The following is a 25301-nucleotide window of genomic DNA, read 5'->3' as shown; positions in this document are numbered from 1 at the left end:
GATTTTACTGGCTTTTAACTTTTTAATAGTAATAATTAAAATATTAGCTAACATGTACTGAGAAGCACAACTATGCCAGTCAAAGACTGTCACATGTGTTAATTCACATAACCTTTACCAAGCTCAAGGTCTTAGCTGTAACATGTTACTTTTTTCCACTGTTCAGTTGAGGAAATGAGACAGAGTGTCAAAGAAACTGCTCAGAGTCACGGAGAAACCAAGGTCGGAACTCTGCTTCAAACTCCAACACTTGAGACTTGCTCCGTGGGGCCTCATCACTTTCAGTTTATACCAGGAGTGTAAACTGCCTTTCTCTGTCATGTTACTTTTGTCATTGATCTTCAGAATTATCTTCCGACAAAACCACATTTAGCAATAATTTTGGAACAAACTGGTATATTCACAAGAATCAACTTTTCAATCCAGGAAGAATTCTACATCAACTTCAATATATGTATACATATATTTCAGATAGTCGTCTCTCTTTCTTAAAAAGCAAGGCATCAATCAGGATGATCAATCAAGATCACAGAGTAAGAGGACATGGATTGCACCTCCCCTGACAAACACATCAAAAATTTATTTATGTGTAGAACGGTTCTCACTGCAACTCACTGAAAACTGGGTAGGAAGCGAAAACAAGTAATGGATAGGGACCTATGCCCCTCGGAAGGGACTCAAAGGAAAAGGGAGATTACACAGGTGGAGCGCCATAGAATGGGTGCCCTGATACTGGAAACCTACTCAGGGAAGATGAGACCCTTTTTCTGGTTGGAAGGCTCCTGGGAAGAACAGGAGGGCTGTGAGAGGCCTGGACCCCACTTGTGGGGGGCATGCATGAGTTAGCCTGCCCCTAAATCAGGGTGGAGAAGGTGGAGAGAGACTTCTCTAGTGGCTGGGGGTTTCCCACAAGCACCCTGCTGCTCACCTCAGTCCAAGCTGAGAGGACACTCTGGCCCCACTCACTCTATGTCACACTGGGCACTGGATCTAGGGTGGTCACAACCGAGCAGACTCATCCCAGGGACACAAAGGTTACTCTGTCCCCAGGCAGAGCCTGGGTGGGCTGGCAGCAGCCACTGCCAGCACTTACTCAAGCAGTGCCTCAGAAGAAGCCTGGGTTTATGACGGCAGCTGCTTCATCTCCATCACACCTCATGCCCCGGTACACTCTGAGAGTCCAGATGGGCCCTGCCTGCCCTGCGATGTGTCTCTAAACAGAGTGGGGAAAGCAAAATCTTGGGGTTGTGATCAGCTATGAGGGACAAAAGGGACTTGCAGCCAAGGCTGTGTCTGAGCAGAGCAAGAAAACAAGAGCAGGTGCCTGAAGGAGCAGCTCACTGGAGACAACTCAGATCTCTGTCTGCAGATGAGATAAGCCAAGAGGTCACTCAGGTCCCCCCTAGCTTGAGCACCCCTACTTCTCTGAGGCAAGGATCCCATCCTGGGGAGAGGGGAAAACCCAAAGAGAACAGAAACAGCTCAGGCTCACTGACCATAAAGGCTTTTCCCCCAGAAGGTGGGATCAGACCCCACATCCAATAGGGCAGTGGTATCCACTGAGCAGAGGGGAAGCCTCGCCTCACATCCAGCTCCAGCTTTAGCCCCTCTGTGTGCAGCCCCTCCTCTACCAAGGTGACAGATGTCAGCATATCCTGAAAAAAGATGTCACATGCATTCACGTCAAACCAGCTCTCCCACGAAAGCGCAAATGAGCACACGCAGTCTGTATAGGGACAGACTGCATCCGCATAAGAACACACGTTTAAGACTGCAACAGGGAATTGTTTCACCTAAATCCACAGAGACAGAGGAATTTAAGCAAATTATAAGGCAGAAGAACTGCGCTCAACTGGAAAAGCAAGAGAAAACCCACGGAAAAAAAAGAACGAATGAAACAATTTACGAGATAAAGAATTCAAAGCACTGGTAATAAAAATGTTAATTTATTAAGGAAAACAATAGATGAATACAGTGAAAAATTTGAGAGATCTAGAAAATAATATAAAGATCCAAACAGAAATGAAGAATCCAATAACTAGAAAAAGAAAAAATGGAAAACCAATACTGTAAGTAATGAGTAGGAGACTAAGTGATACAGAAGGATGCATAAGTGATCTGGAAGACTGAATAATGAAAATCATCCTTCAGAAGAGCAAAAAGAAGAATTTCAAACACGAAAACAGTTTAACAGCTCTTTGGAACAATAATAAGTATACCAGTTTTTGTATTATCGAGGTCCCAAAGGAGAAGGGAGAGAAAAAGGCATCTAAAATGTATTTGAGGGACCTATGGAGTAACAGGCAAATTTGGCCTTGGAGCATGGAATGAAGCAGGGCAAAGGCTAATAGAGTTTTGCCAGGAGAACACACTGTTAACAGCAAACACCCTCTTTCAACAACACAAGAGAAGACTATACACATGGACATTACCAGATGGTCAACACCGAAATCAGATTGATTATATTCTTTGCAGCCAAAGATGGAGAAGCTCTATACAGTTAGCAAAAGCAAGACCAGGAGCTGACTGTGGCTCAGATCATGAACTCCTTATTGCCAAATTCAGACTTAAATTGAAGAAAGTAGGGAAAACCACTAGACCATTCAGATATGACCTAAATCAAATCCCTTATGATTATACAGTGGAAGTGAGAAATAGATTTAAGGGGCTAGATCTGATAGAGTGCTATCTGATGAACTTTGGACGGAGGTTCGTGACATTGTACAGGAGACAGGGATCAAGACCATCCCCATGGAAAAGAAATGCAAAAATGCAAAATGGCTGTCTGAGGAGGCCTTACAAATAGCTGTGAAAAGAAGAGTAGCGAAAAGCAAAGGAGACAAGGAAAGAATAAGCATCTGTATGCAGAGTTCCAAAGAATAGCAAGGAGAGATAAGAAAGCCTTCCTCAGTGATCAATGCAAAGAAATAGAGGAAAACAACAGAATAGGAAAGACAAGGGATCTCTTCAAGGAACTTAGATGAGTCTGGCTAGTGGTTTGTCAATTTTATTTACTTTCTCAAAGAACCAGCTTTTGGCTTTGTTGATTTTTGCTATGGTCTCTTTTGTTTCTTTTGCATTTATCTCTGCCCTAATTTTTACGATTTCTTTCCTTCTACTGACCCTGGGGTTCTTCATTTCTTCCTTTTCTAGTTGCTTTAGATGTAGAGTTAGGTTATTTAGTTGACTTTTTTCTTGTTTCTTGAGGTGTGCCTATATTGCTATGAACTTCCCCCTTAGCACTGCTTTTACAGTGTCCCAGAGGTTTTGGGTTGTTGTGTTTTCATTTTCATTCATTTCTATGTATATTTTGATTTCTCTTTTGATTTCTTCTATGATTTGTTCATTATTCAGCAGCGTGTTGTTCAGCCTCCATATGTTGGCATTTTTAATAGTTTTTCTCCTGTATACGAGACAGCAAAAGAGACACAGATGTATAGAACAGTCTTTTGGACTCTGTGGGAGAAGGTGAGGGTGGGATGATTTGGGAGAATGCCATTGAAACACGTATGTTGTCATATGTGAAACGAATCACTAGTTCAGGGTTGATGCATGTTATAGGATGCTCAGGGCTGGCGTGTGCGGATGACCCATAGGAAGGATAAAGGGAGGAGGGAGGTGGGAGGGGGTTTCAGGAGGGGGAACTTATGTAAACCCGGGGCGAATTCATGTCAATGTATGGCAAAACCAACCAGTATAATATTGTAAAATAATTTGCCTCTAATAAAAAATAAATTAATTACTTCAAAAAAAAAAAAAGAAACTTAGAGATACCAAGGGAACATTTCATGCAAAGATGGGCTCGATAAAGGACAAAAATGGTATGGACCTAACAGAAGCAGAAGAGATTAAGAAGAGGTGGCAAGAATACACAGAAGAACTGTACAAAAAAGATCTTCACGACCAAGAGAATCATGATGGTGTGATCACTTACCTAGAGCCAGACATCTTGGAATGTGAAGTCAAGTGGGCCTTAGAAAGCATCACTATGAACAAAGCTAGTGGAGGTGATGGAATTTCAGTTGAGCTATTTCAAATCCTGAAAGATGACGCTGTGAAAGTGCTGCACTCAATATGCCAGCAAATTGGGAAAACTCAGCAGTGGCCACAGGACTGGAAAAGGTCAGTCTTCATTTCAATCCCAAAGAGGGAGGCAATGCCAAAGAATGCTCAAACTACTGCACAATTGAACTCATCTCACACGCTAGTAAAGTCATGCTCAAAATTCTCCAAGCCAGGCTTCAGCAATACGTGAACAGTGAACTTCCAGATGTTCAAGCTGGTTTTAGAAAAGGCAGAGGAACCAGAGATGAGATTGCCAACATCCGCTGGATCATAGAAAAAGCAAGAGAGTTCCAGAAAAACATCTATTTCTGCTTCATTTACTATGCCAAAGCCTTTTAACTGCGTGGATCACAATAATCTGTGGAAAATTCTGAAAGAGATGAGAATACCAGACCACCTGACTGGCCTCTTGAGAAACCTACATGCAGGTCAGGAAGCAACAGTCAGAACTGGACATGGAACAAGACTGGTTCCAAATAGGAAAAGGAGTACGTCAAGGCTGCATATTGTCACCCTGCTTATGTAACTTATATGCAGAGTACATCATGAGGAACGCTGGGCTGGAAGAAGCACAAGCTGGAATCAAGATTGCTGGGAGAAATATCAATAATCTCAGATATAAAGATGACACCACTCTTATGGCAGAAAGTGAAGAGGAGCTCAAAAGCCTCTTTCTTGATGAAAGTGAAAGAGGAGAGTGAAAAGATTGGCTTGAAGCTCAACATTCAGAAAACTAAGATCATGGTATCTGGTCCCATCACTTCATGGGAAACAGATGGGGAAACTGTGGAAACAGTAGCTGACTTTACATTTTGGGGCTCCAAAATCACTGTGGATGCTGACTGCAGCCAATGAAATTAAAAGACGCTTACTCTTGGAAGGAAAGTTATGACCAACCTAGATAGTATATTAAAAAGCAGAGACATTACTTTGCCAACAAAGGTCCGTCTAGTCAAGGCTATGGTTTTTCCAGTGGTCATGTATGGATGTGAGAGTTGGACTGTGAAGAAAGCTGATTGCCGAAGAATTGATGTTTTTGAACTGCGGTATCAGAGAAGACTCTTGCGAGTCCCCTGGACTGCAAGGAGATCCAACCAGTCCATTCTAAAGGAGATCAATCCTGGGTGTTCATTGGAAGGACTGATGCTAAAGCTGAAATTCCAATACTTTTCCACCTCATGCGAAGAGTTGACTCACTGGTAAAGACTCTGATGCTGGGAGGGATTGGGGGCAGGAGGAGAAGGGGACAACAGAGAATGATATGGCTGTATGGCATCACCGACTCGATGGACATGAGTTTGAGTGAACTCCGGGAGTTGGTGATGGACAGGGAGGCCTGGCGTGCTGTGATTCATAGGGTCGCAGAGTCGGACACGACTGAGCAACTGAACTGAACTGAACTGATGGCTGACAAGTAGGCCCCTCAGTCTAAAAGACAGGGCATGATACATTCAAAGTCCTTAAAGGAAAAATTCTGCAACCTAAGAAACTCTAGCCAAGATTATAATTTCAAATAGAAGCATAGACAAAGAAATTCTCAGACAAGCAAAAAGTAAGAGACCATCAATACTAAACACAGCCTAAAAGAAATGTCAAAGGGTCTTCTCTAAATGAAAAAGAAGTAAAAATCTATATGAAAGGAACAATCCTACTAGGAAATGCAAATATATTGAAAGTACTAAGGATCAACCACTTACATATGCCAATATGAAGATTAAAAGACAAAAAATTGTAAACGCAAACGTGCGTACATGCTGAGTTGCTTCAGTTGTGTCCAACTCTTTATAACCCTATGCACTGTAGCCCGCCAGGCTTCTCTATCCATGCGGATTCTCCAGGCAAAATACTGGCAGGTTCTTTACCACTAGCACCACCTGGGAAGCCCCTAAAATAATCATAACTATAATAATTATGGGATAAACATGAAAATGTAAAATATGACATCAAAAACACAAAATGTAAGGGACAGGAATAAAATACAGATCTTTTAGAATGTGCTTGAAAATAATTAGATACAGTTATAGGTCAACATATGTGAACCCCGAGATAATCACAAATCAAAAACCAACAGATGCAGAAAATTTTTTTAAAAAGGAACACAAGCATACTAAAAAAGAAACTTAGCAATCCAAAGGGAAAAAACAAAAAAAGAAAAAAATGGACCAAAAAGAACTACAAAAACAATCAGAAAACAATAAAACAGCAATAAGTATAAACCAACCAATAATTACTTTAAATGTACATTTAATCCAAGAATACACAGAAAGGATCATACACCATGATCAAGTTGGATTTATTCTAAGGTACAAGGATGGCTCAACATATGAAAAGCAATTTGACATACCACATTAACAAAACAAAGACAAAGACCACAAAACCATCTCAACAGATGCAGAAAAAATCCATCATCCAATTGTCCATTTGACAAAATCCATCATCCATTCATGATAAAAACTCATCACAGTGGGTACAGAAGGAACATACCTCAACATAACAAAGGCTATTTATGACAAACCCACAGTCAATGTAACATTCAATGCTGGGGGTATAAATTGTGTGTCACTATGGAAAACAGTATGGAGATTCCTCAAAAATCTAAAAAAGGAACTACCATATGACTCAGTAATTCTACTCCTAGGTTTACATCCAGCAAAAACAGAAACACTAATTCTAACTGATACATGCACCTCAATGTTCACAGTAGCAAAGATTTGGAAGCAATCCCAGTGTCTACCAATAGGCAAATATATAAAGAAGATATGGTATACATGCAGTGGGATATTATTCAGTCATTAAAAATAATAAAAAGCTGCCACTTACAACAATGAAGATGAACCTAGAGAATACTATGTGTAATGATATAAGTCAGAGAGACATTTAACATATCACTTTTATGTGGAATCTAAAAAATAAAAAATGTATATAGTAAAACAGAATTACAGATATAGAAAAAAAAACTAGAGGTTACCTTGGGAAGATGGAAAGGGAGGGACAAGCTAGGGGTATGGGATTAAGATACACATACTTCAGTGTATAAGATAGACAAGCAACAGGGCAATATTGTAAAGCACAGGGATTATCTTGTAATAACTTTTAATGAAGTATAATCTGTAAAAAGTACTGAATCACTATGCTATATACCGAAAATTGAGAAATAATTTTAAATATTCCCATTAACTTGAATCATGACATGCTCAAAATTCAGTCTTTTAAATTTTGTCAAAATGTTGAATGAATTTCTGAATAAGTTTCAAGCATCTTTTTTAATATATTCAATTTACATTTTGAGACAGAAAACTTTTAAACCTCTCTAATTATAGGCATTTAGAAGAATTTCAAACAAGCATATGCTATTCTTTTGCTCTAGAATTAATTTGTATTTAGCTTCCTTACTCATCTCTCCTTGATACTTGTATTTTCTCAAACAGCTTTACAATTAACCAGTGTACAATTCTGATTCCAGAGCACTCACCCAACTAGAAATATGGACAGCTGTCTCCCCTACATTGTCGAGATACAATAATCATATCAGTATTATTCCTAACACAGTATATTTTCATAGCCCTTTGGAAATTTGAGTGCCGGCTCTCAGATGAAGCTTTACTGAAATGAGCAAATGATCACGTATCAAGTGTTCTCACTCAAATTATCACTTTCTCTTCACCAACACATGATGCAGAGCTGATCAGTATGCTTAATATTTTGGTGGTCCTGAAGCTGATTACCTGGAACATCTTACCTAGTTGAAAAAAGAACTTTTGTGATGATGGTTGGATTTGCCTAAAAGAACACAATGAGAAAGAACATCTAATGCGTTTACAGAGCAGAGATATGTCATACTAACAATGAATCAGGATGACTCTGGTCACTTACAAACACAAAACTATTTCATCACTGATTCAAATTTACTATAAAATTCTGACATCTATGCAGAAATTTTTCCTCTAGCAAACTTTACTGTTTTCTTATTTTAAGAAATTGCCAGCTACCCCAACTTTCAGCAATCACCACCCTGATCAGGCAACCAGCGGTCAGCATCAAGGAAACACCCTTCATCAGCAAAAAGATTAAAACTTACTTAAGGCTTAGATGATGACTAACATATTTTAGCATTAAAGTATTTTTTAATTACGGTATGTATTTTGGTTTTGCTAGACATAATGCTATTGCATTCTTGATAGACCACAGTATAGTGAAAACATACTTTCATATGTATCAGGTAACTAAAAACATTCGTGAAACTTGCTTTATTGTGTTGCCTGGAACTGAACCTGCAAAATCTCTGAGGTACGGCTGAACTTTGAAAATTGTACTCATAAATGCTGATCTGTTCTTACTGGATGTGAAGTCTTTTCGTAATTCTTCTAGCCTTAACAAACAAGTCAATAATTCTCATAGCTTTTAAAAAGCTACAGTTCAATCCAAAATGAAAGTATTTCCTCTGCCTCACCTTAAGAATTACTTTGCTATTTCAAACTACAAATACAACTAATTTCTAATTACCTAAAACTATCTACATGCAATAAGTGCTGGAGAGGGTGTGGAGAGAAGGGAACCCTCTTACACTGTTGGTGGGAATGCAAACTAGTACAGCCACTATGGAGAACAGTGTGGAGATTCCTCAGAAAACTGGAAATAGAACTGCCATATGATCCAGCGATCGCACTCCTGGGCATACACACCGAGGAAACCAGAATTGAAAGAGACACATGTACTCCAATGTTCATTGCAGCACTGTTTATAATAGCCAGGACATGGAAGCAACCTAGATGTCCATCTGCAGATGAATGGATAAGAAAGCTTTGGTACATATACACAATGGAGTATTTCTCAGCCATCAAAAAGAATGCATTTGAATCAGTTTTAATGAGGTGGATGAAATTGGAGCCAATTATACAGAGTGAAGTAAGCCAGAAAGAAGAACATCAATACCGTATATTAACGCATATATATGGAATTTAGAAAAATGGTAACCTGAACCCTGTATAAGAGACTGCAAAAGAGACATAGGTATATAGAACAGTCTTTGGGACTCTGTGGGAGAGGGTGAAGGTGGAATGATTGGAGAGAATGGAATTGTAGCATGTATATTATCATAAGTGACCAGTCCAGGTTCGACGCATAAATTTTCCTCTGTTCAAAAAAAAAAAAAAAACTATCTTTAGTTCATCCTATAATTAATGGAAAATATATTTATCATACTGTCAACACCTTCTTATAAACTTTCCTTATACTTGCAAAGCAATTAAATTATCCTCTGGTATTCTCTCTTTTTAAAAACTAAATAACCTTGATTATTTGCCCTGTTGTTATTCCTAAATTTATCCTTTATATCAGAGTCTTTTCTGCACAGCCTATAATTTTTATGTCTTTTTAAATGAAGAAAATTTTAAGAAGAACTCATTTTTTCTTTTGCCTTAACAAGCAAACTTTTAATTTCCAAAGTATACAAGCAGCTCACACAACTCAATAGCAGAAAAACAAACAACCCAATCAAAAAGTGGGCAAAAGACCTAAACACACACTTCTCTAAGGAAGACATACAGATGGCTAATAAACACATGAAGAAATGCTCAACATCAATCATTATTAGAGAAATGCAAATCAAAGCTATAATGAGGTATCATCTCACACCAGAAAGAATGGACATAATCAAAAAAAAATACACAAACACTGGAGAGGGTGTGGAGAAAAGGGAACCCTCCTACACTGCTGGTGGGAATGTAAATTGATACAGCCACTATGGAAGATACAGATTCCTTAAAAAACTGGGAATAAAATCACCTATGACCCAGCAAGACCACTTCTAGGCATATACCCTGAAGAAACCAGAACTGGTAAAGACATGTATCCCAATGTTCACTGCAGCACTATTTACAACAGCCAGGACATGAAAGCAACCTAGTTGCCTGTTGACAGATGAATGGATAAGGAAGCTGCAGTACATATATAAAATGGAATACTATGCAGCCACAAAAAGGAATGCATTTGAATCAGATCTAATGAGGTTGATGAACATAGAGCCTATTATACAGAATGAAGTAAGTGATAAAAACAAATATTGTATATTAACGTATATATATGGAATCTAGATGGAGAAGGGAATGCCAACCCACTCCAGTATTCTTGCCTAGAAAATTCCATGGACAGAGCAGCCTGGAGGGCTACGGTCTATGGGGTCCTAAAGAGTTGGACTGGAGGAGGAAATGGCAACCCACTTCGGTATTTTCGCTTGGAGAATCCTATGGACAGAGGAGCCTGGCAGGCCACATTCTATGGGGTCGCAAGAGTCAGACACGACTGAGCCACCAAACACAGCACTGCACACGGAATCTCGAAGGATGGTACTGATGAACCTGCTTAAAGAGCAGCAGTGGAGACGCAGGCATAGAGAACTGACTTATGGACAAGGGTAGACGAGAAGAGGCAGAGGGTGAGAGGAATGGAGAGTAGCAGGGATGCATACACGCCAACATATGTAAACAGAGAGCCCGTGGGAATTTGCTGCATGACTCATGGAACTCAAACTGAGGCTCTGTAATGACCCAGATGGGGGGAATGGGCAGGAGGTGGGAGAAAGATTCAAGAGGGAGGGGACATATGTACACCTATGGTTAATTCATGTTGATGTATGACAGAAATCAAACGAACATTGTAAAGCAGTCTCAGTAAAAATAAGTATCAAAAATTGATATATATTTGATTTACAATATTGTCTTAGTACAACATTGTACAAGTACTTATACAAGTACTTACTTGTATACTTGTACTACGTACAAGTGTACAGTACAGTGATTGAGATTATTATTTTTTCCCTTGAAGTACAAGCATATAAGAGAGAGAAAACTTTGGTTCTTTTAATGAACATAATTCTACTCCTTCTTTCTGCTCTTTTTTAATACTTTCCTCCAAAAAGCAAATGGATATAAAATAAAATAGTCACAAATTTCCATTGTACTAGTAATTATGATTGCAAAGATGTCAAACTCTAAGACAATGATAAACATGATTAGTCATAAAAAGGCCCAGACAAATGCATTGATAGTGAAGTCCAATGACTTCGCTCACAGCACCTCCCTAAAGTATACCCTGATTTCCTCATTGCTTAATAAACACTTGGGAGGCTAGCTAAATGCAGATTCTGGCTCCTTAAGTCTGGGGTGGAGTTCGAGATTCTGCATTTCTTACAGGCTGCAGGTGCTGCTCAGGCTGCTTGGCCAGAGACCTCACTTTAAGTAGGAAGGGCATAAACCACAATATTCCTGTTCACTGACATAAATGAGATATGAATCAACATCAAGTTTTCCTAGATGGATGACTATTTTATAAGACATGAAATGAAATCACTCTCCTAAAATTCATTTGTCATATAATTGCACTGGCATACTAAATGTCTTTTATTATACTTGAATAATGGCAAAATAGGCTTGATTTGCAAGGGTGGAGAAATCACTTTTAAATTTAAGTTTTATGCCATAACCAACAATTGTGCTCACTGTCACATACAGAGAAGGAAAGTTCCTATCTAAGAAAAGCATGCCCTTGTCTAGGAACACTTAAGGATATTTTAGAAAAAAAAAAACCCTGAAATTTAAATCACATAGGAAAGTGAACAATCCAAATCATGTCTTCCTTGCATATACACTGTGATTTGATATTTAAACAAACCCCCACTCTGACATTAGTTGGTGTTAAACTGTCAAGCCAAGAACTGGGAAGTTTCTAAGATTTTATCCTTCTTGCAAGTTAACAAGTAATCCTCCTATAGCTTCACAGATACTGGCAGAAAAATGGAAGCCTTTTGGGTCAGAGAGCAAAGACTGCTGCTTATTACTCACAGCAATACCAATCGCAGTACCAGTAGCCAGAGTGCCATCTTAAATCCCCACAGAGGAATGGGAAGATGGCCGGGGTCATGCATAGGCAGTAGGTGTATTTCAGGCGAGGGATTGCAAGATGAGGAAGTCCTGATTTTATTCAGGGGCTGCTGACAGCTGACCCACCCCTCCTTCCCACAGACTGACGATATCGTAATTACCAGGCATTGTAAATCTTTACTGAGGAGGGAGACATCTCTATCTGTACTTACCCAATAATATATATAAATCTGAGCAAATTTATTAATGCTCAGACTTGAAGAAATGTGACATATTCACAAAGAACTGTCTGCTAATGGTTGGTAGAAAAGTGTTGGAAGATAACAAAAATAATAACCAGAATAATGGTTACAATAAAAAAAGCACTTTACATGTTATTCCATTTGGTTCTCAACAAAGGGTGGCAAGAAAATATTATTCTGTCCATTTCAAAGAGAAGGAAAAGAGCTAATCTCTTAAGCCTTAAGTTAATTGTATAAGCTCACATGGTGATGGTGGTTTAGTCACTAAGTCATGTCTGACTCTGTGACACCATGGACTATAGCCCACCAGGCTCCTTTGTCCATGGGATTTCTCAAACAAGAATACTGGAGTGCATTGCCATTTCTTTCTCCAGGGGATCTTCTGAGCCCAAGGATCAAAGCTGGGTCTCCTGCATTATTGACAGATTCTTTACCAGCTGAGCCACCAAGGAAGCCAACTGTATTATCTCTATGCAATTCTATGAGTCCATCTAAGAGGCAGGATTGTGGGAAGGTTGGGACAGAGGACACTGAACCAGAGGTGAACCTGATTACTGTTACCAGATCCTTTCATCATGATCATCCCTGCCCAGCCTCCAATATGGCGATGGGACCTCACATCTTATTTTGCCCTGGCGTTTACAGATTGTCACCTCTAGAACTATTGCTTCATGACTACAACTGGGAAAAGAATAGAGTTTATTTATTTATTTATAAAAGGCTATCTTGTACAACTAATAGCAAATATAAGGAACTATATTTTGATTATCTTTTTGATGAGTAATCAAAGATACCATTTTATAATGACCATAAATTAGGAGGGCTTCCTATAAGAAAACTGACTCACAGATTTACTAAATCATAAATAACATTTCTATCTAGTCCTTAAATAAAAAGATTTTTTTTTTAAACACAAGACCATCTTCTTCAGTTGTTAATTTTTACATATTGCCCACCATCAGCTTACATTTTCCTTTCATCCTTCACTGGCTTGCAGTATTTTACTCCTAAAGTGTCAAACTTGCTCAGTTTCATAAACAAATTCCCCTCTTTGTGTCAACATTTGATATTTTGCCTGTAAATCAGAACATGCTGTGACTGAATTGCTGCTCTTACCATCTACCACTTACTTTTATCAAAGCATATAACTGGATTAGTGGGAAAACAGCTACATTATGTGTGCATTAAAGCTTTGCCTAACAGCAGGCTTCCTTTCTGTAACAAAGAACAGCCCTGGAGATAACAGAAACACTAGGAAATGATGCAATATTTGTTTTGACATCTTATGTGTGATTGAAGCACAAAAATTACCAGTCTCAAAAAAAAAAAAAGAAACTTAGATATATAAGCCTAAAGGTGAGAAGCTGCTTGATTTTTCTGTCTGGTGGTTCTAGGCAACACTGTAGCCTAGACAATTTGTAGCGTTCATACAAATTGCATCCTAATTCTGGATGGCAGACATGATCTCAGGTATGAGGATGAAGAGAAACGCATGCCGGCTTTGTGGGAAGATTACTGTCAAAGTTACAGAATCACTACCGTGTTTCCTCAGTGCCTCATTATTATGCCTCCCTGAAGTTACAAAAGCTGAAAGTTATAAATATCTCTTTCTTAGACTTTCAAATAGTTTCAGAAAGAAAAACATATACAGGCACATCTGTGTGTGTACACACACACAGAGTCCAGGAGATTATAACTGTGTTAGTAGGTTGTATTTCCTGTTGAATCTCTGCATCGTTAGATTGTTACATTTCTATTTAACGAGAAAGGCCTATCTGTTAAAGACAGGAATAGGATTTCACTTTCCTTTGACCCAAATGTTGCATAAGAATTAATTCTCTTTATAGGTATTGCTTTCAGGTATTTTATTTTCACCTAACTAATAAAACTGAAGAATTTATTTTAAATTATGAGGTTGATATTTTTGACATTAAATATTATATAAATGCAAATAACAATCTAGGTAGTTTGACTTAAACAAGAGGACATATGATAAAGGAAGTAAATAAATTTATAAAAAGATACCTAAGCAAAAGGTACAATCCAGATACAATGTCTAAGAATTTATTTATAATTATAATAATCCAATTCATATATGCTTTTTCAAGTCAAAATAAAGCAGATTTCTTAAAAGAATTCCTCTACCAAAACAAATAATTTTCTTCTTCAAAAGTAATAATAAATTTAGATTTAAAAGAAGCATTTCTCCTCATTTTTATAACCTAATCATACTCTACTTTTTAATTTCTAAGAATTCTAATAGTTGGGAGTTTTACTTAAATACATCAGATATGCACTAAAATTAGTAAACTTATTTTACAATTTCCTTCAGGAGACAGTCACATAACTTTGTGGATAAATCTAGACTAACAAATGAAGATGGCTATTCTCCAATCCTGGCTTCTCCCTTATAAAAGCTACTACAAATAAAACCTTGAGCACCAGGAGACCCCACAGAGACTGAGCCAGACTTGCTTTTGAGTGTTTTGAGTGTCTCCTTCAGAGGCATGGGTCAGCAGTGGCCTGCCACAGGGGCAGGGACTCTGGGTGTAGCAGACCTGGTGTGGCAAAAGCCCTCTTGGAGGAGGTTGCCATTTCCCACCATAGAGCCACCAGAATTTACACAGGACTGGGGAAACAGATTCTTGGAGGGCATAGACAAAACTCAGTGCACCAGGACACAGAAGAAAGGAGCAGTGACTCCACAAGAGGCTGACCCAGACTTCCCTGTGAGTGTCCAGGAGTCTCAGCGGGGTGTGGGTTGGCAGTGGCCTGCTGCAGGGTCGGGGGCACTGAGTGTGTACATGGACCTTTCGAAGGAGGTAGCCATTATTTTCATTACCTCCAACATAGTTTGGCCTCAGGTCAAACAACAGGGAGGGAACACAGATCCGCCAATCAACAGAAAATTGGATTAAAGATTTACCAAGCATGGAGCAGCCAATCAGAACAAGACCCAGTTTCCCCCTCAGTCTCTCCCATCAGGAAGCTTCCATAAGCCTCTTATCCTTATTCCTCAGAGGGCAGGCAGAATGAAAACCACAATCACAGAAAACTAACCAGTCTGATCACATGGACCACAGCCTTGTCTAACCCAATTAAACTATGAGCCAGGCAGTGTAGGGCGACCCAAGACAGATAGGTCATGGTGGAGAGTTCTGACAAAATGTGGTCCACTGGAGAAGGGAATGCCATACCACGTCAGTATTCTTGCCTTGAGAACCTCATGAACAGTATGAAAAGGCAAAAAGATATGACACTGAAAGATGAACTCCCCATCTCGGTAGGTGCCCAATATGCCCCTGGAGAACAGTGGAGAAATAACTCCAGAAAGAATGAAAAGACGGAGCCAAAGGAAAAACAACACCCAGTTGTGGATGTGACTGGTGATGCAAGTAAAGTCCAATGCTGTAAAGAACAATATTGCATATGAACCTGGAATGTTAGGTCCATGAATCAAGGTAAATTGGAAGTGGTCAAACAGGACATGGCAAGAATGAACATCAACATTTTAGGAATCAGTGAACTAAAATGGACTGGAATGGGTGAATTTAACTCATATGACCATTATATCTACTACTGAGGGCAAGAATCCTTTAAAAGAAAAGGAGTAGTGCTCATAGTCAACAAGAGAGTCTGAAATGCAGTACTTGGATGCAATCTCAAAAAGACAGAATTGTTAGGTCGTTAGAATAGGAAAAAGGAGTCCAAAATGGTGGTGGCTAAAAGACAAAGAAGGGAAAACCCTGAAAAAAATAGTACAAAGCAAGGTCTGAGGACCGGAGTGAGGAACTCAGGTAAAACAAACAGCCCTCCTGGCTAGCTCAATTTACATAGGACAGGCTTGGGGGAAAAGAAAAATATATATAAAAAGAGGAGCCAAAATTGAGTCAGGGGACTGTCTTCTCTTTGCGTCTTTTGGGTCAGCATGCCCTCATGCCTCGAGGATGTATTTTCCTTTACTTTCTAAATAAAACGGAGCTGTAACATGGAGCTTTAACACTGGTCCGTCTATTGCTTCAAATTTTTGTTGCGACAACACAGAACCAAGGAAATTTCAAACTCCCCCAACAGAATGATCTCTGTTCATTTCCAAGGCAAACCATTCAATATCACAGTAATCCAAGTCTATGTCCCAACTAGTAATGCTGAAGAAGCTGAAGACCTACATGACCTTCTAGAACTAACACCCAAAAAGGATGCCCTTTTCATTATAGGGGACTGGAATGCAAAAGTAGGAAGTCAAGAGATACCTGGAGTAACAGGCAGATTTGGCCTTGGAGTATAAAATGAAGCAGGGCAAAGGCTAACAGAGTTTGGCCAAGAGAATACAATGGAAATAGCAAACTACATTTTCTATTTCTTTATAAAGCTTAGGTTAGTAATATTATCTCCCTCACAAGGTTGTTGTAGAGTCGAATGAGTAACTATTAAAAACACTCCCTGCATCATAAGCAGTGTTAAGAAAAATTAATAATTCACTATGATGTGATTAAATTGAAGATTAATACATAAACTGGATAAACAATGAACAAATATCTACTTTAGATCTTGTTTGTATTTATTTTCTGAAGAACAAATCTATATCTGGAATAATATGATGTTATTATCATTTAGTGACTTTTCAATTCTGAAGATATACTAATTGTTTTTCTCAGATAACAAAAGCAAACAAAAATATACAGTTAATAAAAAATCAGTGTATAGTTGACAAAAGTATCTCCTCATGGTAAATAAAAGCCATAAACCACTAAAATAAAGTAAGTTATACTAATGAACCTCAACCAAACAAGCCATTATACTAGGATCTAAGACCACTAATAAATTTCTCCAGGAGTAGAGAGTGAAATCACTATGACTTCATCTTCCAAATATTTTTTGCAATATTCACCTTAGAACTTGCACGAATTGTACATCTTTTAATATCACTCTTCTCCCCTATTTTTAAATATGTAACTGAGATATTTCCGTAATTTTAATCTGAGATATTGAGATACATTACTTCCATATCACATGCAGGCAGAGTTCTTTTTAAAAGCAACATATTCACTTTACTTACATGCTTTTGGTCACATATTCAAGCTACATCATGTGAGCATGCCCCAGCAAGGATTTACTGTGAGCTGTCAGAGAGCTGTCAATGCATCAGTAAAGTCTGTATTAACCTGATTCACAGAGATCACAATACTTTGGCCACCTCATGCGACGAGTTGACTCACTGGAAAAGACTCTGATGCTGGGAAAGGTTGGGGGCGGGAGGAGAAGGGGATGACAGAGAATGAGATGGCTGGATGGCATCACCGACTCTGTTGACATGAGTCTGAGTGAACTCCGGGAGTTGGTGATGGACAGGGAGGCCTGGCGTGCTGTGATTCATGGGGTCGCGGAGAGTCGGACACGAATGAGTGACTGAACTGAACTGAACTGAACAGAGATCACAAGGAAACATCTTGTAATTCTGTTTCAAAAGAACTTAGTTAATAACTCTCTTTAAAGAAACACACATTTGACAACTATAATATTTTCAGGAAAAGCAAAGGTCAATCACAATTCCATCTAAGTTCTTTATTTTAGTTAGGGAAGAATCATTAGTTGCTGGCTAAATGTTGAAAGCATAAAATTCATTCAAATTCATTTCTATTGTTTAGTCAGGAAATCTTTTAAAACATACTTTTAAAAGTATTGTTCAGTTTCAACCTAAGTAGATGCTACTGGTGCCCCACCCATATTCCCATACATGTTATCCCAAATTTAACTGCACAAGGTTTCTGGGAGCCTTCTGCTTGTGCCCAGGGTGGCCTGGGAACACTAGGAAATTAACATTCCTTGGGAGCCATCATTAACTTCAAATGCTCTAACATATCGTCCGCTTGGAGAAAAAGAATAATTTCAATTCATGCAATCTACATTGGTTCTCAGAATTTCTGAAGATTAGCTCTATTCACTCTGAGTGGTAACTTATTTGGTAGTCCATTGTGTATTAGTTCTCTTCTTTTTTGGTTTTATTTCTTACGTTTGTCTAAATCTTTCCCAGAATTACTTTCCATACAAGCCATTTGTACTTGAATCCTACCTCATGAACTATTTCAAAGGAAAGTCAATATAAATTGATACTAGCACAAATATTAGGAAACAGATCATCAGGATGGGATGATCCAAATAATTAAATCATTCACCAGCCATGTGGCAACAAATATTCCACTGGTAACTGGCTGTGCCTCAGTGATAAATGGAGCAAAACCCCTCAGAGGTGTTTTTTAATCTGCAGTAACTAGAACAACAATATAGATCACAAGAGAGTATTTGAGAAATATGGTGATAATAGTAATCATAAGGACTTGAGGTTGGTTAGTTGTTGTTAAGGGCTTCCCAAGAGGCCCTTGTGGTAAAGAACCCACCTGCCAATGCAGGAGACATAAGAGACTTTGACTCAATCTGTAGGTCAGGAAGAACCCCTGGAGGAGGGCATGGCAACCCTCTCCAGTATCACTGAAAAAAATGATAACCTCAGATCAGCTAACTATCAACTAAGGGCAAAGTGTGAAAGCCTGAAGACATATAGCAGCCAATAAAGACAACCTAATGCCCTGATGTCAAGTCAACATGCGCGAGAAAGAGGCACAGAATTTGCTTTTGAAAGTGACATAATTGTAAAGGAGGCCACATTCACAGACATGGCAGGATTCTATGCAAGAGTGAGGACACCGATAGACACAGGATGGGACCCTAAGAGGAGAATGGCGACATCCAGTGAATAGGACTGAGAACACTGAACTTCCAGGTTCCCCTATATCCGCTGAATAGGCAGAAGTAACCTCTTCCCTTACAGCATAGTAGTTTTTCCATGCTAGAGACCATACATGATGAAGCCTGCTATCCTCAAGATCTGAGCTCATCTTCCTCATGGTTCTAGGCAACAAACAGACCAGGTCTCAACATGGCTTACCTGGAAAAATAGTCTCTGTTCCAGGGTAACTGAAGAAGAGAATATGCAACAAAAGAGATGCAGTATTTGTTTAATATGAATCAGGAGATAGTGGGAGAACATGCCAGGGAATGGATGTTGATAGATTTTGAGGCAAAACCCACCTGGGCATTAACTTGGTGTGAAGGAGTAAGCATACTGAGATAAGAAAACATGTGGACTCTTGCACAGTGGCAAATGGCTTTGCTGGTTGGCCAAAGCCCTTGAAGAAACAAGACTGCAAGACCTTCCCCAAAGAGTTCTGGAGAAGAAGCATAAGGATGGATCTATGGGAGCAGACATCAAATGTGCAGATGTCCGTTTGAAATCAATCACCACTGGACATTCATTACAGAGGAGGTACTAAATAATGAGGAGGATAGGAGGACTTGTTCACTGGAAGTCATCCAGCCTTTGTATGTAGAAACCGCAATAAATGCAATAACCAGGTAGCAGAGACAGAGGGAATTTATGTGGACCTAAAAATATAGGCTTTTTCTCACATAGCATGTATACCTATTGCCACTAGTGAATGGCCAACCCACTGGAAATTATGCAATGCTGAGAATTCAACACATATTACTCTTCAAAAAGACATTTAACAACTTGATATCAAATAGGTTAACCAGTCTTTATAATTCTGGAATGGGGTAAGGTCAATTTTGTTTTACTTGTTATTGATACATATTTCAGTTAAGCATTCCTTTTTCTGTTTACATTTCCTCATCCACTAAGATAATCCTCTGAACTGTCTGATTTATCATGAAAGGTTATCATTATAGAATGTTGCATAATCTCGCTTCAAATCAAGCAATCTATTTTATGGTAAAGGAGGTCCAAAAACAAAGAAATGACCACAGAATCCTCTGGGTCTATGATATAATGCATCACTTGGGAACTGCCAGTCTGGAAAAAAAAAAAATTTGGGATAGTCTCTTATATGTTAAAGCTCCAACTTGGAGATTACAGTCTTTGAATTAAAATGCTGTCCATCAAGATGCAGTTTACACTTTGAACCATGGCATGAAGTCCACTGATGTCCTGGCACAAGACTGTATCCATTCATAAAAAAACAATGGTTACCTTGTCAGGAAATTTTAAATGGTAAAAGGATCAATTCAACAAAAGAATATAGCACTTGTAAATAACTATGCACACAATTTAGGAACACCTAAATACATAAAGCAAATATCAACAGACACAAAAGGAAAGATGACTTTAATAGGATTGAGTTCCATTAAATTGCTTTAATTGGTTTCCTTCCTTTCCTTGTCTCACTTCCTTTAAGTGGTTGTGTTTCTTGGGATCATGTCACAGCTAAATCCATTTACACTGGAATCCATGAGTAAGAATCAGGAAGAAGACATATTAAGACATTAATCATATTTAATGTCTGCTGGTTTTATATAAATTTCATTTGATATGCCAAATCTGTACTGAATTTAATGTTTTTACAATTTCCTCTTTTGCTATGCCAAACATAACATTTTGTTAACACCTTTGCAATGCAGTTGTAATAAACATGTCTCAGTTCAGTTGCTCAGTCATGTCTGACTCTGTGACCCCATGAACGGCAGCATGACAGGCCTCCCTACATGACTGAAGAGTCAGACATGACTGATCATGGCATCTGGTCCCATCACTTCATGGGAAATAGATGGGGAAACAGTGGAAACAGTGTCCGACTTTATATTTTGGACTCCAAAATCACTGCAGCTGCTGATTGCAGCCATGAAATTAAGAGACGCTTACTCCTTGGAAGGAAAGTTATGACCAATCTAGATAGCATATTAAAAAGCAGAGACATTACTTTGCCAACCAAGGTCCGTCTAGTCAAGGCTATGGTTTTTCCCATGGTCATGTATGGATGTGAGAGTTGGACTGTGAAGAAGGCTGATCACCGAAGAATTGATGCTTTTGAACTGTGGTGTTGGAGAAGACTCTTGCGAGTCCCTTGGACTGCAAGGAGATCCAACCAGTCCATTCTAAAGAAGATCAATCCTGGGTGTTCATTGGAAGGACTGATGCTAAAGCTGAAATTCCAATTCTCTGGCCACCTCATATGAAGGGTTGACTCACTGGAAAAGATTGATGCTGGGAGGGATTGGGGGCGGGAGGAGACAGGGACGACAGAGAATGAGATGGCTGGATGGCATCACCGCCTCGATGGACGTGAGTTTGAGTGAACTCCGGGAGTTGGTGATGAACAGGGAGGCCTGGCGTGCTGCGATTCATGGGGTCGCAGAGTCGGACACGACTGAGCGACTGAACTGAACATTAATCAGAGCTCTTATGCAATATCAAACTTTACTAATAATATCAAGGATATAACAAGCTAGGGTTTCCCTGGTCGCTCAGATGGTAAAGAATCTGCCTACAATGCAGGAAACCTGGGTTCCATTCCTAGGTTGGGAAGGTCCTCTGGAGTAGGGAACAGCTATACAATCCAGTATTCTTGCCTGGAAAATTCTATGGACAGAGAACTCTAGTGGGCTACAGTCCATGGGGTCTCAGATATGACTGAATGAATAATACTTTCTTGGATAAGCTAAAGGACTGTAACTGTTCAGATAAAACATAGAAAGAACTGGGCATGGAGGGCAGTTCCTAGGTGTTACGAGCTGAAATGTTTTCCCCTCAAATTCGTAAGTTGAAGTCCTAATCCATACTATCTCCAAATGTAACAGTAAACATAGGTAATTTTTTAAAGAGGTGACAGAAAACAACAAAATTCTGTAAAGCAATCATCCTTCAGTTAAAGAACAGATAAATTTTTTAAAAAGATGGAGGGGACACATGGAAAAAAAATTAGACCATCAGGGTAAGAGCATATGACACCAATATCACTGGTGTCCTTATAAGGAGAAGAAGAGAAATCAGTCTGCACAGAGGGATGACAAAAGGAAATGGCAGCAAGAGGGCAGCAGTTTGCAAATCAAGAAAGTGGCCTCAGGAGAAACTGACCCTGCTGGCACCATGATCTTGGACTTCCACCCTCCAGAACTGAGAGAGGAAAATTTCTTCCGTTTAAGCCACTCAGTCTGCGTTATTCTGGTTAAGTACTCTTAGAAAACTAATAAACCAGATCCTCCCTTACTGTATCGAAGACACTCTTCTGGGGCCAGATGAAATAAGTCTCAAAAGAGGTTTGAAGGGTTCCTCGTATAGTGGGAGTATTTAAACCATGAAATATTTCCAGTTTATTACCCAGAGTGTTATATTACCTACTAGGTATTTTTAAAGCCATCTTGCCACACTGATCTTAGAGTTCTATTTATGTTACCCTTGTGTGTGAAAGGCTCTCAGTTGTGTTCAACTCTATGTGACCCCATGGACTAGGCAGTCCATGGAATTCCCAGGCCAGAATACTGGAGTGGGTAGCCTTTCCCTTCCCCAGGGGATCTTCCCAGCCTAGGGATTGAACCCAGGTCTCCCGCATCGCAGGCAGATTCTTTACCAGCTTAGTCACAAGGGAAGCCCTATGTTACCCTTAGCTAGGGATATTCTGCTAAAACCATTTTCAAAGTAATTTGTCTTCCCCTTAGTAAACAATTTATCTAGCTACTTGAGGCTCTGGTTGACAAGATTAACTCAGTTCCTTTGACTACATTTTTCTTCCAGTGGTGCCCTTCCAGTGAAGGGAGTAAACGGACTATAAACCACCTGCTTTAACTTTGTCCCACGTGGTTTCAGAGACAGAGCCATTCTCTTATGTTCAATACAAAATGACCTCACCATAATTACTTCTTCTTTCACTTTCATCGCTATGAATATAACCACTTCAAACATGAAATTAAATCAACCAGTGCAGAGTCATGAAATTTTCTGCCAAAACAGTATGAATTAAAATGAGATACAGTAACATTCATTCTATCCTGCTTTACTTGCTTCAGAGTTCAAAGCTCTCTACTTACGAGAAGAAGGTCTAAAATGGTTCCTGGAAATAAGACTTTTAAGAAAGCACATTCAAATATCTATTAGTTCTCATGTTAATAATAATAATAAACTTTAAAAACATACTACATTATGGACATATGTCCAGTGTGAAAGTTGAGAATTATAACAAACAGAAAAGAGTCCTACAATTATACTGCAAAGTCAATACTTATTGGGAGTTACAATGACATCAATGAGTACAGGGGTGCGTGTCAGCTTTTTAAGCTCCTCTGAGTCAAAGAGAATATATGTATAATGTTTTCCCTTCATATTCACTGCTTTAATCATTTCTCCATGGGTACAAACACTGAGAAAGGACCTTGGTGTGGAATTATAGGAGAATGAATAACAAGAGAGAACAACTTAGTAAGACAGCCTTGTAACAGGACCAGAAATATCTCATCCCATCTATGACAAAACACAATCAGACACTTAAAATCAGAGAGAGATAAAAATTGCAGATTTAACTCAACAAAAATGCAATCATCATATACTTACTGAAGCTACATTCACAAAATCGTCATCCGAGAGGGTTTCCAACATTTCGGAGACAGATGTTCGGATCAGTTTAAGTGTCAATCCACTAACACTTCCACTCCTATTTTAAAACAAAAAACGGATCCACACATGTTAATGACTATGCATTTAGTCAACATCAGACACCCTAAGGAAATGCAACTTATGCACTGACACTATATAATATTAACATAATTTTGTCTTTAAAATATCAGTACTAGAAAAAGTCCTATTTTTGATACCAAATAGAGATAAATTACAAGAAATTTTGTCTTTCTTTGTTACAAGCATCAGAATGTATTTATTTCTAATTACAACGATGAAAATTACATTTCAAGTGATAATTTTAAGAAACTACAGATACTCATGGCATATTCATTTTTTCAAGAAATATATACTGAATATCAGCTTTATTACCCAAGTTAGAAGTGAGGCCTACAGAGGTTAATAAAATGCAGTAATTGCCGTAAGAGCCCATTATTTGACTTGATTAAATAATTATTATGTAGCAGCATAAGAATTTGATAATAGATTTGTAAACACAATGCCTTGTTCTATTCCTAAAGTAGATATTCTCAGGGATTTAGCCATCATTTATCTTGTCTTTACATGTTTTATGATCCTGGATGACCTCATCTATTTGTGTGGCTCATCTCCAGGCAATTTGTTGCTGTTGTTCATTTACTAAGTCATATCCAACTCTTTGTGACCCCATGGAATACAGCATGCCAGGCTTCCCTATCTTTCACTGTCTTCGTGGAGTTTCCTCAAATTCATGTCAATTGAACTGGTGATGCTATCTATCTCATCCTCTGCCGCCCCCTTCTCCTTTTGCCTTCAATCTTTCCTAGCAACTGGGCAATTAACTTTCACTATTGTATCTTTTGTATTCACTTTTGTAGCTCCCAACTTTTCCCCAGTTTTATTTTTCTAGCTGTTTGTTAAATGAACTATGGGTTCAATGTCCAAAATGACACATTAGTCTGAAAACTTATTTTTCTTTCCTACATATGTCCTTGATAACAACCACACTGGATCTCAGTCATTCAATCTCATTCTCCCTCTCAACCTTCCTTCCCATTCAGACAACCGCTCACTTAGTGTACTTTACAGTATTCTCTCCATCCTCTTTCCATTCTAGCTTTGTGTTTACCACCTCAAGATCCAGAGCCAGAGTAACAACCATTCATCTCTTAGTTCCTTCTCTGCCTCGTGCTAACAGGTGAAAATTCTGGCAGCATATCTTCATCCACTTCTGTTATCTATAAAATGTTGCTGTTTAGTCACTAAGTCGTATCTGGCAACTCTGCAAACCCCATGGACTGTAGCCCGTCAGGATCTCTGTACATGGGATTTCCCCGGCAAGAATACTGGAGTGGGTTGCCATTTCCTTCTCCAGGGATTCTTCCCGACCCAGGGAGTGAACCTGTGTCTCCTGATAGCAGGCAGATTCTTTACCACTGAGCCACCAGGGAAGCCCTACCTACAAAACAGTTACCTCCGAAACATTCCAGAATCTTAAAAGCCTTGCATTCAGAAAGTTTCACTGTCTTCTCTTTCTCCTACCTCCACCTTCTATATACTCCCTCTAGATGTTCTCAACAATGTCACTTTGCTTCTATCAATTCTCCCACCTGAAATTCCACTCTTTCTCTCCTTTGCATGCCTGCCTTGTTAAATCTTAGCTGTAAGGATTCATTT

General features: G+C 38.9%; 1 protein-coding gene across 15 annotated transcripts in view; it reads right to left on the bottom strand.

Moving 5' to 3' along the window:
• Nucleotides 1–25301, bottom strand: part of CACNA2D1 (calcium voltage-gated channel auxiliary subunit alpha2delta 1) — a 545949-nt gene that overhangs the window by 106868 nt on the left and 413780 nt on the right. For all 15 annotated transcript variants that reach the window (XM_055420634.2, XM_055420636.2, XM_055420637.2 and 12 more), the window contains one exon: nt 23583–23682. In XM_055420634.2, coding sequence (XP_055276609.2) covers nt 23583–23682 — 100 coding nt within the window. The remainder of the gene's footprint in view (nt 1–23582; nt 23683–25301) is intronic.

The sequence above is a fragment of the Moschus berezovskii genome, chromosome 3 (genome assembly GCF_049115385.1).
Source record: "Moschus berezovskii isolate FMDL1 chromosome 3, NW_MosBer_1.0, whole genome shotgun sequence".
Classification (NCBI taxonomy): Eukaryota; Metazoa; Chordata; class Mammalia; order Artiodactyla; family Moschidae; genus Moschus; species Moschus berezovskii.
The sequence above is the reverse complement of the archived record's forward strand: the minus strand, read 5'-3'. Positions and strand labels throughout refer to the sequence as shown.